Below are 10,441 nucleotides of genomic sequence, written 5' to 3'. Positions count from 1 at the left end.
AAAAAAAAAAAAAAAATGCAGTGATAAGTCGATCGTGTAAAGTGTAAACGAATCCTAATGTGGCTTCACTTTCAAACACTCTGTTATCCACTGAAAATCAACCTCTGAGATATCAAAATGGCCGCCGAAAATTTCAATCAGGTGCAGCGCTCTAGCGGATAAAATTGTTACTTCAGTATTTCTCGAGAGGTGAAGGGTTTTATTTACATTTCGGAAAAGTTGAAGAAATTTTCATTTTGCATTTGCATTTTTATTTCAATTTTTTCAGCGTTCCGCTAAGTAAAATCAGTTAAATCAGTATTTTAGTGACAAGTGATGTAAAGAACTGACAAGTTAATCTATTAAAGAACTCCATAAATAGTTTAAACATAATGGTTCAGTCTTTTCACTGCCCGTGAGTCCGACTCCTACAATGATCTTTTTGTACCCATTTCTTCATTCTCTCAACTCAAACCATCAACTTTTCTAGCTCCCAATGAATCCAAGTTTAACCAAAGATTCCAGCGAAAATAGAAAATGAGTCCTGTTCCCCTAGTACAGTCTGTTATTCCTCTGCTTTTGTTATACATTGTCGGACAATGTAAAGGTAAGTTCACAATGTTCAACCTTCGAGTAATATTCTATATGCATTGGTATCCAGGTAAATTGGTAGAAGTCCTAAGACCCAATACATTGGAGAGAAATAGACTCACTATTTTTGTCAAATTAATCTCCTTTCCATCTAAGTATAAAACTCATTTCAAACTTTACTCAAACTGAAAATTCTAAAGCCTAGGAGAATGGTTTACATCTTCTCTCCCCGATGATGTCAACGGCAAATGGAATGCAAGGGTGGAGTTTCCAAAAATTTAATGCCAATGCTAATACATACCTACATATCTACATAGTAACAACAGGTAGCTTTTGTAATGTGTTACAAGGGATTGGTCAAATTCACTGAATTTTTGCAGGGAGGTTCCTTTTAGGTAGATAAGAATTGTCATTAAGCAAGGGATGTGTTCAATAATAAATAACTTTTCACTTTGCATTCCACACTTTGCAAAGGATATAATTCTAAAGCCTAGGAGAATGGTTTACATCTTCTCTCCCCGATGATGTCAACGGCAAATGGAATGCAAGGGTGGAGTTTCCAAAAATGCCAATGCTAATACATACCTACATATCTACATAGTAACAACAGGTAGCTTTTGTAATGTGTTACAAGGGATTGGTCAAATTACTGAATTTTTGCAGGGAGGTTCCTTTTAGGTACCTAGATAAGAAGTGTCATTAAGCAAGGGATGTGTTCAATAATAAATAACTTTTCACTTTGCATTCCACACTTTGTAAAGGATATTGTCATTAATATTACAGAAAGAATTTCTTTTAAAGCAACTTGTGTATGTAACCATTTATCTCAATAAATTGTGAAGTAAATGTGGAGTATAGTTTCTTTTGAGAACACATATGAAGGCTTGGATAATATATATGCTTGGTACACAGAAATATTTTGTGACTTACAGCCTTACAGGCTATTTTTCCTTAATTAAGTTATGGTCTGCAATTTTGCATATGTTTTTAGGGCATAGGGCTAAAGTGTCAATGAGTAAGGGATTAAAAAAAATATTGGTGGTGCTTGAGCACTAGAATGGTAATTCCAGATAGATAACATAACTTAGAGCAAGAATTTTTTGCCATTTTATCTACATTCACTTCAAAGTGTGACTCAGTTACCTGGAACCTGAGTATCAATTTATTGTCGGGCTGATAGCAGATTTCATTGTTTGTTTTTCTTATCAGCACTCATAGTTTCACCATGAGTTATTGCTTTATTGTTAGGTGATTAGTCCCCTACCTTGTTGATAGCAATATGCCATTATGACTGTAGTCACACATTAAAGGTGAAGAAGAAGAAGAAGAAGAAGAAGAAGAAGAAGAAGAAGAAGAAGAAGAAGAAGAAGAAGATTTTTTTATAGATAAATTTTTGGTATTGAATTCAGGCTGTTGACTAATTAAACTACAATATTACAAATTTTGTGTGTTCTAGGTGATTGCACCTTTCCCACCGCCTGGTACGGAAAATGGTTTCAAGCGGGGGTGGAATCCTACGTGAGAAGAAGAAGAAGAAGAAGAAGAAGAAGAAGAAGAAGATTTTTTTATAGATAAATTTTTGGTATTGAATTCAGGCTGTTGACTAATTGAACTACAATATTACAAATTTCGTGTGTTCTAGGTGATTGCACCTTTCCCACTGCCTGGTACGGAAAATGGTTTCAAGCGGGGGTGGAATCCTATGTAGAATTCAATGCAACCTACATGGACATGAAAGGTCCCTGCAAAGGATCTTGCTATATAAGTGGTGCAGATGGTAGAAAGTTCATTTTGCAAGACAAGTAAGTCAGAAAAAGGTTCCCTCTTTGTAATTACTCCTATTTACTTAGGTACTCCTGAATACCATGATTGATTGCTCAGGATCAAAGAGGTCCCTGCAAAGGATCTTGCTATATAAGTGGTGCAGATGGTAGAAAGTTCATTTTGCAAGACAAGTAAGTCAGAAAAAGGTTCCCTTTGTAATTACTCCTATTTACTTAGGTACTCCTGAATACCATGATTGATTGCTCAGGATCAAACTACTTTTCATATTCATTAAGGTAAGTAACGCTTTCCCAAAAAAGTATGTGTTGCAACAATTTTTAATTTTCCAATCTCCTCTCTTTTCAGAACTGAAGACCCATCTGACCCAACATTCAAGTGTGTGGCAGTCTTTGTCAAACACACCAATGTGCTTCAATACAAAGAAGGTAATGATTGAATGTTAATACCCTACCCTACAAGTACCTATTTCATAGTAAAGGTGGAAAAAACTATGATAAGAAGCTCCAAATTATTCTTGAGAGGGAAAAGGACAAGCTAAGAAATATTTTTCCCTGGTGTTGAAACTGATGTGAGATGATGAAATAAATAAATAAATCCTTTCGTTTCGTGATTTCCAATTTTTCCAGCACTAATACCTACATCAATTAAATTATTCACTTTTCTGTTTTGCTCATACTATTTGTTTCATTTCAGTGGGCAGATGTGAGGGCAACCAAGATGATTTGGAAGAATGTTGCACCCTCTACTCCGACAACCCCCTCAACACTCTCATACGAGTGGATAAAACTCGACAGCCTATCCCCTGTCCCTTTCCACGACCTCCTTACAGTTTCTCCTATACTAATGGAGGAGACAGTGTCTGTGATAGGCCTTTATCCCGAGTGGATTCCTGTACTGACCCGACTAAGCTTTTGTTTAGATTCTCTGCCTGTCCAGATATAAAGAGTTCTCAGTCTGCAGGTATGTATACCATTGAGGTGAGAGATGCCATACAGAAAAGCCCATTCTCAGGCTAAGGTGTAGGGGCAAATGCCCCAAAAGATGGGTTAAGTTTATACGAATCTAACTTGGAGGCAGCAGGAACCAAGCACAATCAGCTGACAATTAACCCAGAAACATGTACAAACTAATCACAAGTCCCGTTTTGAAATAAGACCTGATTCGATCAGGTACTACTCATCTACCCAGGAACAAACAATGTTCCTAAAGAAATGGAGGAGACAGTGTCTGTGATAGGCCTTTATCCCGAGTGGATTCCTGTACTGACCCGACTAAGCTTTTGTTTAGATTCTCTGCCTGCCCAGATATAAAGAGTTCTCAGTCTGCAGGTATGTATACCATTGAGGTGAGAGATGCCATACAGAAAAGCCCACTCTGAGGCTTAGGTGTAGGGGCAAGTGCCCCAAAAGATGGGTTAAGCTTATACGAATCTAACTTGGAGGCAGCAGGAACCAAGCACAATCAGCTGACAATTAACCCAGAAACATGGACAAACTTATCACAAGTCCCGTTTTGAAATAAGACCTGATTCGATCAGGTACTACTCATCTACCCAGGAACAAACAATGTTCCTAAAGAATAGGTGGGTTTGAAAATTTGAATAAGTACAGCCGTAATCATTATTGTTATTATTATTTTTGTGAGTCCCATAATGTTGACTATTGCTCTATGTATGGACTCCTCTTTCAGATGAAGAGATGACCTGTCTTGCAGTGTGGCGTGAGAACTCCATCTTCTTCATGATTGCCCAACTGACGGATTGGAAGGACCCTTCCTCCCCTTCCTACGCCTCCCTCCCCTATGTCCCTCCCTCTGATGAAAACCAGTACAGGTGCTTTGTGTTCGATTCTAACGTCCAGGGCTTCAATATGGCCCAGTCTGGAGATGCAACTTGTACGGCTCTCACCAACCCGAATGAGGGGTCAAAAACGTTCAAGCTCACCAAAGGTAAGATTTTTTTTATAGTTACTTACCCAATATTTTGATGGAGGACTCAGTAACATTGTGAAGTTCCATATGAATTCAGATGAAATAATGACTAAAATGCTCTTCATGATTACCCAATAGATTTTTTTTAAATACTATTCTAATAAAGTTCAGTACGAAATGTATAGGTCACTTTGGAATAGTGCTCTTAGAGGCCCTCTCAATGCCCCAATAAGGCCCAAACGAGCGAATTTCATGTACCAAATGTATTCAACATGTTTGCCAAAATTTTATTTATTTATTTATTTTTTTTTTATACGGCATCATAAATTCCCCCCCCCCCCCCCCAAAAAAGAGACTCTACTAGATACCTATAGAAAAAGAAAGAGTTTGTGAAAGAGAGAAAGGGAGACAGAAAAAAATATGGAGACAGGGAGACATAGGTGTAGGTAGGAAGGAATGAAAAGAAGAAGAAGAAGAAGAAGAAAGAAGAAGAAAAGCAGGGTACAAAAGACACTGAGCAGATGAGAGAGAGAGAGAGAGAGAATGCGAGATTGAGAGAGAGGGGGGAGAAAGAGAAAGGATAAAAATTTACGAAGTAGGTATCAAACATAATTTTCTAGAAAACTTATTTCTCTATTCCTTTACATCTCTTTTTCTCTCTCTCCCATTATCCTCCCTTTCTCTCCCTCCCATGTTGATCCCAATGTTTGAAAGTTAACACTTTGAACAATTCTCATTATCTATCTCCTCTCCCTCCTAAATTTTCTCCTCCTTCCTCCTCCCTGGGTTTGTTTCATTTTTAATCTTCTATCCCAGGGGTTTCCAACTAGCGGCCCGCGGGCCATATGTGGCCCACCAGTTGATCCCAATGTTTGAAAGTTAACACTTTGAACAATTCTCATTATCTATCTCCTCTCCCTCCTAAATTTTCTCCTCCTTCCTCCTCGCCCTCTTTTTTTTTATATCCCTGGGTTTGTTTCATTTTTAATCTTCTATCCCAGGGGTTTCCAACTAGCGGCCCGCGGGCCATATTAATGGGTGTGTAGTGCAGATTTTATTATAGGTATGGATATTACTAGGTAGCTACGAAGATAATAAAATTGGGTAGGTCTTTTATACCTACCTAGTATTAGATTTTGCATTTCTGTTACGTAGTAGGTAAGTACCTACCCATAATAGCTGTTGTCCCATAGATGTTATAAAATAACAGGGGTTTCCAACTTCCATGTGTACCTATACGGGGCACATTCTACATTGAGAGGTACTTCGCGGGCCACATATGTACATAGGGGAGCAGCCCCCCCCCAAACTTTTCAGAAATTCAGTCTGATCGAATTTTGAGCGTCGCAGGCAAAAAGTATTCTCCTAATTGTATCTGAATACTAAAGGGGACCAGTTTCCATGACTCAGGGATAACTACACTGGTCTTGCACGCGGCAGAGCCGGGTTCAATGCCCACCGGAGTCAGACCTTTTTTCGCTTGCAAACTGTTCTATTTTCATGACTTATTGTTCAAGGGACCCACTCAGCCTCTCAAGAACAACCTGGTTTTGACTAGCCATGGAGATAAATGCACATGGCAAATTTTCGATGAAATCAAGGAGATTCAAAAGTAGTGGAGGGAAAAGTTTCAAACGTGTCACAGATCACACAGCCATGATGAGATTAGAAATCCCTTTTTTTTAAATACTATTCTAATAAAGTTCAGTACGAAATGTATAGGTCACTTTGGAATAGTGCTCTTAGAGGCCCTCTCAATGCCCCGATAAGGCCCAAACGAGCGAATTTCATGTACCAAATGTATTCAACATGTTTGCCAAAATTTTAAATTGTTTTTGTTTGTTTGTTTTTTTTTTCCGCATTCAAGTCCAGAAAACCACAACATGTGTACCAAATATCCTCTCCCTGTTTGTTCTCAGATGAAGGGGCAGTTTCCAAGTGCAAATTCCCCACGTGGGTCATTGAGGAGCATGAATGGCGTTCTCTGGATGGCTCCAAGTCCATTGTTTATATGGCTAGTAATAGTACTCTAAGGATCAGGGACTCGAGTCGATTCCCTGAGATGGAGACAAATATTTACTGTCAAAGCATTGAAACGACTCAAGTGTAAATTCCCCACGTGGGTCATTGAGGAGCATGAATGGCGTTCTCTGGATGGCTCCAAGTCCATTGTTTATATGGCTAGTAATGGCACTCTAAGGATCAGGGACTCGAGTCGATTCCCGGAGATGGAGACAAATATTTACTGTCAAAGCATTGAGACGACCAACGAGCACAAGCATCAGAAGTACAAGGCGTTTGCTTTGTCAGGATGGTAAGTTGGCTCTTAAGGTCCGATTTTTAATAACTTTAAATTAAATTAAATAAAATAAATAAATTTATTTTAAATTAAATGAACTTGAGGACCACTAAAAGTTCCTTTTAGTAGATTCAATGATGTCATATTTATTTATTCTACTTAATGGTTAGCTCTGACATATTCTCATTTATCCCTAATTACAGGGGACTATGCATCTTTACATTTCCTCCTTGTTTGCATCGCACAAGCATCAGAAGTACAAGGCGTTTGCTTTGTCAGGATGGTAAGTTGGCTCTTAAGGTCCGATTTTTAATAACTTTAAATTAAATGAACTTGAGGACCACTAAAAGTTCCTTTTAGTAGTTTCAATGATGTCATATTTATTTATTCTACTTAATGGTTAGCTCTGACATATTCTCATTTATCCCTAATTACAGGGGACTATGCATCTTTACATTTACTCCCTGTTTGCAAGGGGAGGGTATACCTCGCAATTTTGTCTTGTGAAAACTGATTACTTGTGAAAACATTATTATAGGTTAAAGAAAAAAGCAGGAAAAAATAACAAACTCTAATCTCAGCCCTTTTATTTATTTCCACAGTAACAGTGGCTACATGTGCCTTTCCCTCTACCATCGCGACTCACACATCGTTCAAGTCCAATATTCGGACCATCTGTCCTCCAATCTGGAGGAAGCGTGTTCGAGTTTCAACTTTGACACAGCCTCCCTTCCACTGGTTACTATGGTAACGGGGGAGGAGTTGGCAGCTAAGCAGTGCCCAGACTTGGGCAGATGGGGGCTGAATGGATCAGATGTGCCCCAATATTTGTCAGTAGGCTGTGATGCCGAAGCCAGCAGCGTGGTCCTGTCTGGAAACCCCCACGCTGAGTATACTGGCGAACCAGGTAATAGAATAGAATAGAATATACCTTGTTTATCCTGCTCGAATGAGACTGAAAAGTCCCTTTACCTCAGCAGTCTAACCAGGTAGGTGTATGCCGTGTCTGTTATGAGCACCAAAAATTTGTGCAAGTCTGGGTTGAACCTATAAGTACACATTATTGTAAACTGAAGCACGATTTTTTTAATCAAATTTGGCACTTTTTTTCAAGAAAGTAGATTGACTGGGGAAAAGGACCTACTTAAGGATAGAATTTTTTTTAAAAAAAGTTAAAATATAATTTAATATACCTAATACATTTCTTGCATGAAAAACAATTTTGATTGGAAGTTTCACATTTTTCAACGCTGTTTCTCTGTTTCGTTTCTCAGGTTACCAGTGTCGAGGTCATTGGGGCAGTATCAATGATACAGGCTACATCCTAGCCTCTCAGTTTAACAGAAGTGACACCTACTGTTTCATTTACAACGGGAGCAACACTGCCCTGTCGGTGAAACGTGTTCTCAACTCTTGTGATCCCACCAGTCAATCTAGTGATAATGTTAACTATAGACTTTCTTACTTAGGTGAGTAGAACTGTTGTCTGTCCGTTTGTTTGTCTTATAAACCTTACAAACTATCAATTAATAAAGATGGTATTAATTTTTCAATGCCCATAATTTTATTAATAAATATCTCAATTTCCTTAGGTGCACTCAGCCTTCTGTTTAAATTAACCTGATTTTCGGTCAAAGAAACTGGTAAAATCTTTTACTATTTAGGGACTTTTTTTTTCAGTTATAGTGCGTCACCTAGGATAACCTTATACGTAATCGCTTTTGGTACTTTCTATTTTTCCTAACATACAAATGTTTCTTCTTTTTTCCAGGCAAATGTGTAGAAAGCACCAGCCACCTACATTCCTCCGGAGCTTCTGATCTCCAGGCAACTATTGTGTTCCTATTAGTTATTACATTTCCTTTTAAATTCCATTTCTTTGTGAATTGAACTCTTGCCAGGGAATTTGAGGAAGCTCATAGTATATTTAGTAGTGTTTCGTTTAGTATATCTTGTACTCTTCATATAGAATACAGAAGTACCAAGCTAAGACAATACCATACGCAACTATTGTGTTCCTATTAGTTATTACATTTCCTTTTAAATTCCATTTCTTTGTGAATTGAACTCTTGCCAGGGAATTTGAGGATAGCTAAAAGTTATTCTTGAGATTTTTCTCCATTTACTCACTCCTAGGGAATGAATTGACGATGTATTTGACCAGTTTGTGATCTCATGTTTTTCCTCCAATGAAAACATAGTTTGGTACCTAACATTTAATATTATTGACAAAATTACGAAGATTTTGGAGTAGTTTCACAAGATGAATCGAGTCAGAGATGGGGTTGTTCAACTTTATACTACAATATAAAATGTTATGTATAACTTCTCACTTTTAGAAATAGTGAGTTTGTTCACCGATTATTTTTTTTTACATATAACTTCTCACATTCTTGTTCGGGTTGTTCAACTTTATACTACAATATAAAATGTTATGTATAACTTCTCACTTTTAGAAATAGTGAGTTTGTTCACCGATTATTTTTTTTACATATAACTTCTCACATTCTTGTTCGATTTTGTCCCGGGGACTCCGAATTTTATCACTATTTCGTCGTTTATCCTTTCCCAAATTCTGAAAAACAAGTCAGGAGAAAATTTGTGGAATCTTTTTGGACACTCGCTTCTCTCTCAAGTGAGTACTGTAAATATTTGGTTTAAAGGTCATGGTAATCTTTGATATCTTTGTGTAATGGCCAGGACTTGAAGACCATTTTATCAAAGTTTAAATTACCAAATTATCTATGGGACTGTTTGTAAAAGAGCTTCTTATAATAAGCCTTATATTTAACCCCGTTGTTTTATTACGATTTAACATCTGGTCAACATTATTCTGCCGTGCTAAGCGAAAACGCCGTATGTCAAAAAACCCTACTTTCGGGAAATCGAGTTTAAAGATTTCAATCAATACGGCAAACATACGTTTTTGACATACGGCAACACGTTTTAGTGGTTTTTAAGGGGTTTAGGATAAAGAAAAAAATATATATAGGATCAAAATTTAGGATCATAGGAACCATTTGGCACCAAAAATCAATTTTTTTGACATACGGCGTTTTTGCTTAGCACGGCAGTATTATTTCTTTACTCCTTGATTTTATTTGTATTTTTTTTTTTTTATTTTTTTTTTATGTTGTGTTTTTATTATTCAAATACAAGAAGGTATGAAAATGAAGAACTTTCTTCTATTGAATAACCATTGTAGTAATGCATATTAAAATATGTTTGTTTACTGGATTGACATTGGTTTTTGTCAATTAAAAAATAATGTGATTTACTTATAATTTATATACATATTTCTTATTTTAAGTGTACTATATTTTATATTATTCAGTTTATTATTAGATGATAATGAAGATTTTTTTTTTCTTACAGGATCATATTCTGTGAGTTTTATTTCCAAAATATTGATTTATATGCACACTATTTTAATATTCAAAGCTATTTTGTACACCATTCCATTTTGTCTTTTATTAATAAGACTTTTTTCACTTCTTCTTTTAACTAGGTACCTATCTATTTTTCCTAAGGAGTTTAGATTAATATTTTGCGATTTTTACAACTTGACATATTGTATAAACTCTTGTCTTTATCTATTATAATGGCCACATAAAATTACCCCTTAAAGTCAGATCGTCATAACTGTAAACTTTTAACAATTGGTTGGACTTCTCAAGTTTTCTTAAAAAAGCTAGTCATTAATCTCAAGTCAAAAATCGCAAACTATTAACTACCCCTCTCTGATATAAAAGCTGGTATACTATTTATTCAATTTATTTAAACTTCACTTTGTATCACTACTACCCCTATCTGAATTTCACATTGCAGCTCTATTTACTTTTGTGTAAGTTTAGATGT

At 36.6% G+C, this 10,441-nt stretch overlaps 1 protein-coding gene across 3 annotated transcripts in view; it reads left to right on the top strand.

Moving 5' to 3' along the window:
• Nucleotides 1-8,945, top strand: part of LOC103505445 — a 12,725-nt gene extending 3,780 nt beyond the window's left edge. Inside the window, exons 1-11 of one of the 3 annotated variants that reach the window (XM_017442427.2) lie at nt 215-586; nt 2,213-2,372; nt 2,701-2,780; nt 3,049-3,315; nt 4,045-4,302; nt 6,204-6,222; nt 6,389-6,598; nt 7,186-7,490; nt 7,858-8,052; nt 8,355-8,451; nt 8,628-8,945. In XM_017442427.2, coding sequence (XP_017297916.1) covers nt 517-586; nt 2,213-2,372; nt 2,701-2,780; nt 3,049-3,315; nt 4,045-4,302; nt 6,204-6,222; nt 6,389-6,598; nt 7,186-7,490; nt 7,858-8,052; nt 8,355-8,451; nt 8,628-8,649 — 1,683 coding nt within the window. In that variant the 5' untranslated portion in view covers nt 215-516 and the 3' untranslated portion in view covers nt 8,650-8,945. Of the gene's footprint in view, nt 1-214; nt 587-2,212; nt 2,373-2,700; nt 2,781-3,048; nt 3,316-3,642; nt 3,684-4,044; nt 4,303-6,203; nt 6,223-6,388; nt 6,599-7,185; nt 7,491-7,857; nt 8,053-8,354; nt 8,488-8,627 lie in introns of those variants that run through there. The other 2 variants (XM_026820787.1, XM_026820788.1) reach the window with 2 other exon arrangements.
• Nucleotides 8,946-10,441: the final 1,496 nt, after the last annotated feature.

This window comes from Diaphorina citri, unplaced genomic scaffold (genome assembly GCF_000475195.1).
Source record: "Diaphorina citri unplaced genomic scaffold, Diaci psyllid genome assembly version 1.1 scaffold175, whole genome shotgun sequence".
Taxonomy (NCBI): domain Eukaryota; kingdom Metazoa; phylum Arthropoda; class Insecta; order Hemiptera; family Psyllidae; genus Diaphorina; species Diaphorina citri.
Note: the sequence above shows the minus strand (reverse complement) of the source record. Positions and strands in the feature narration are given on the sequence as shown.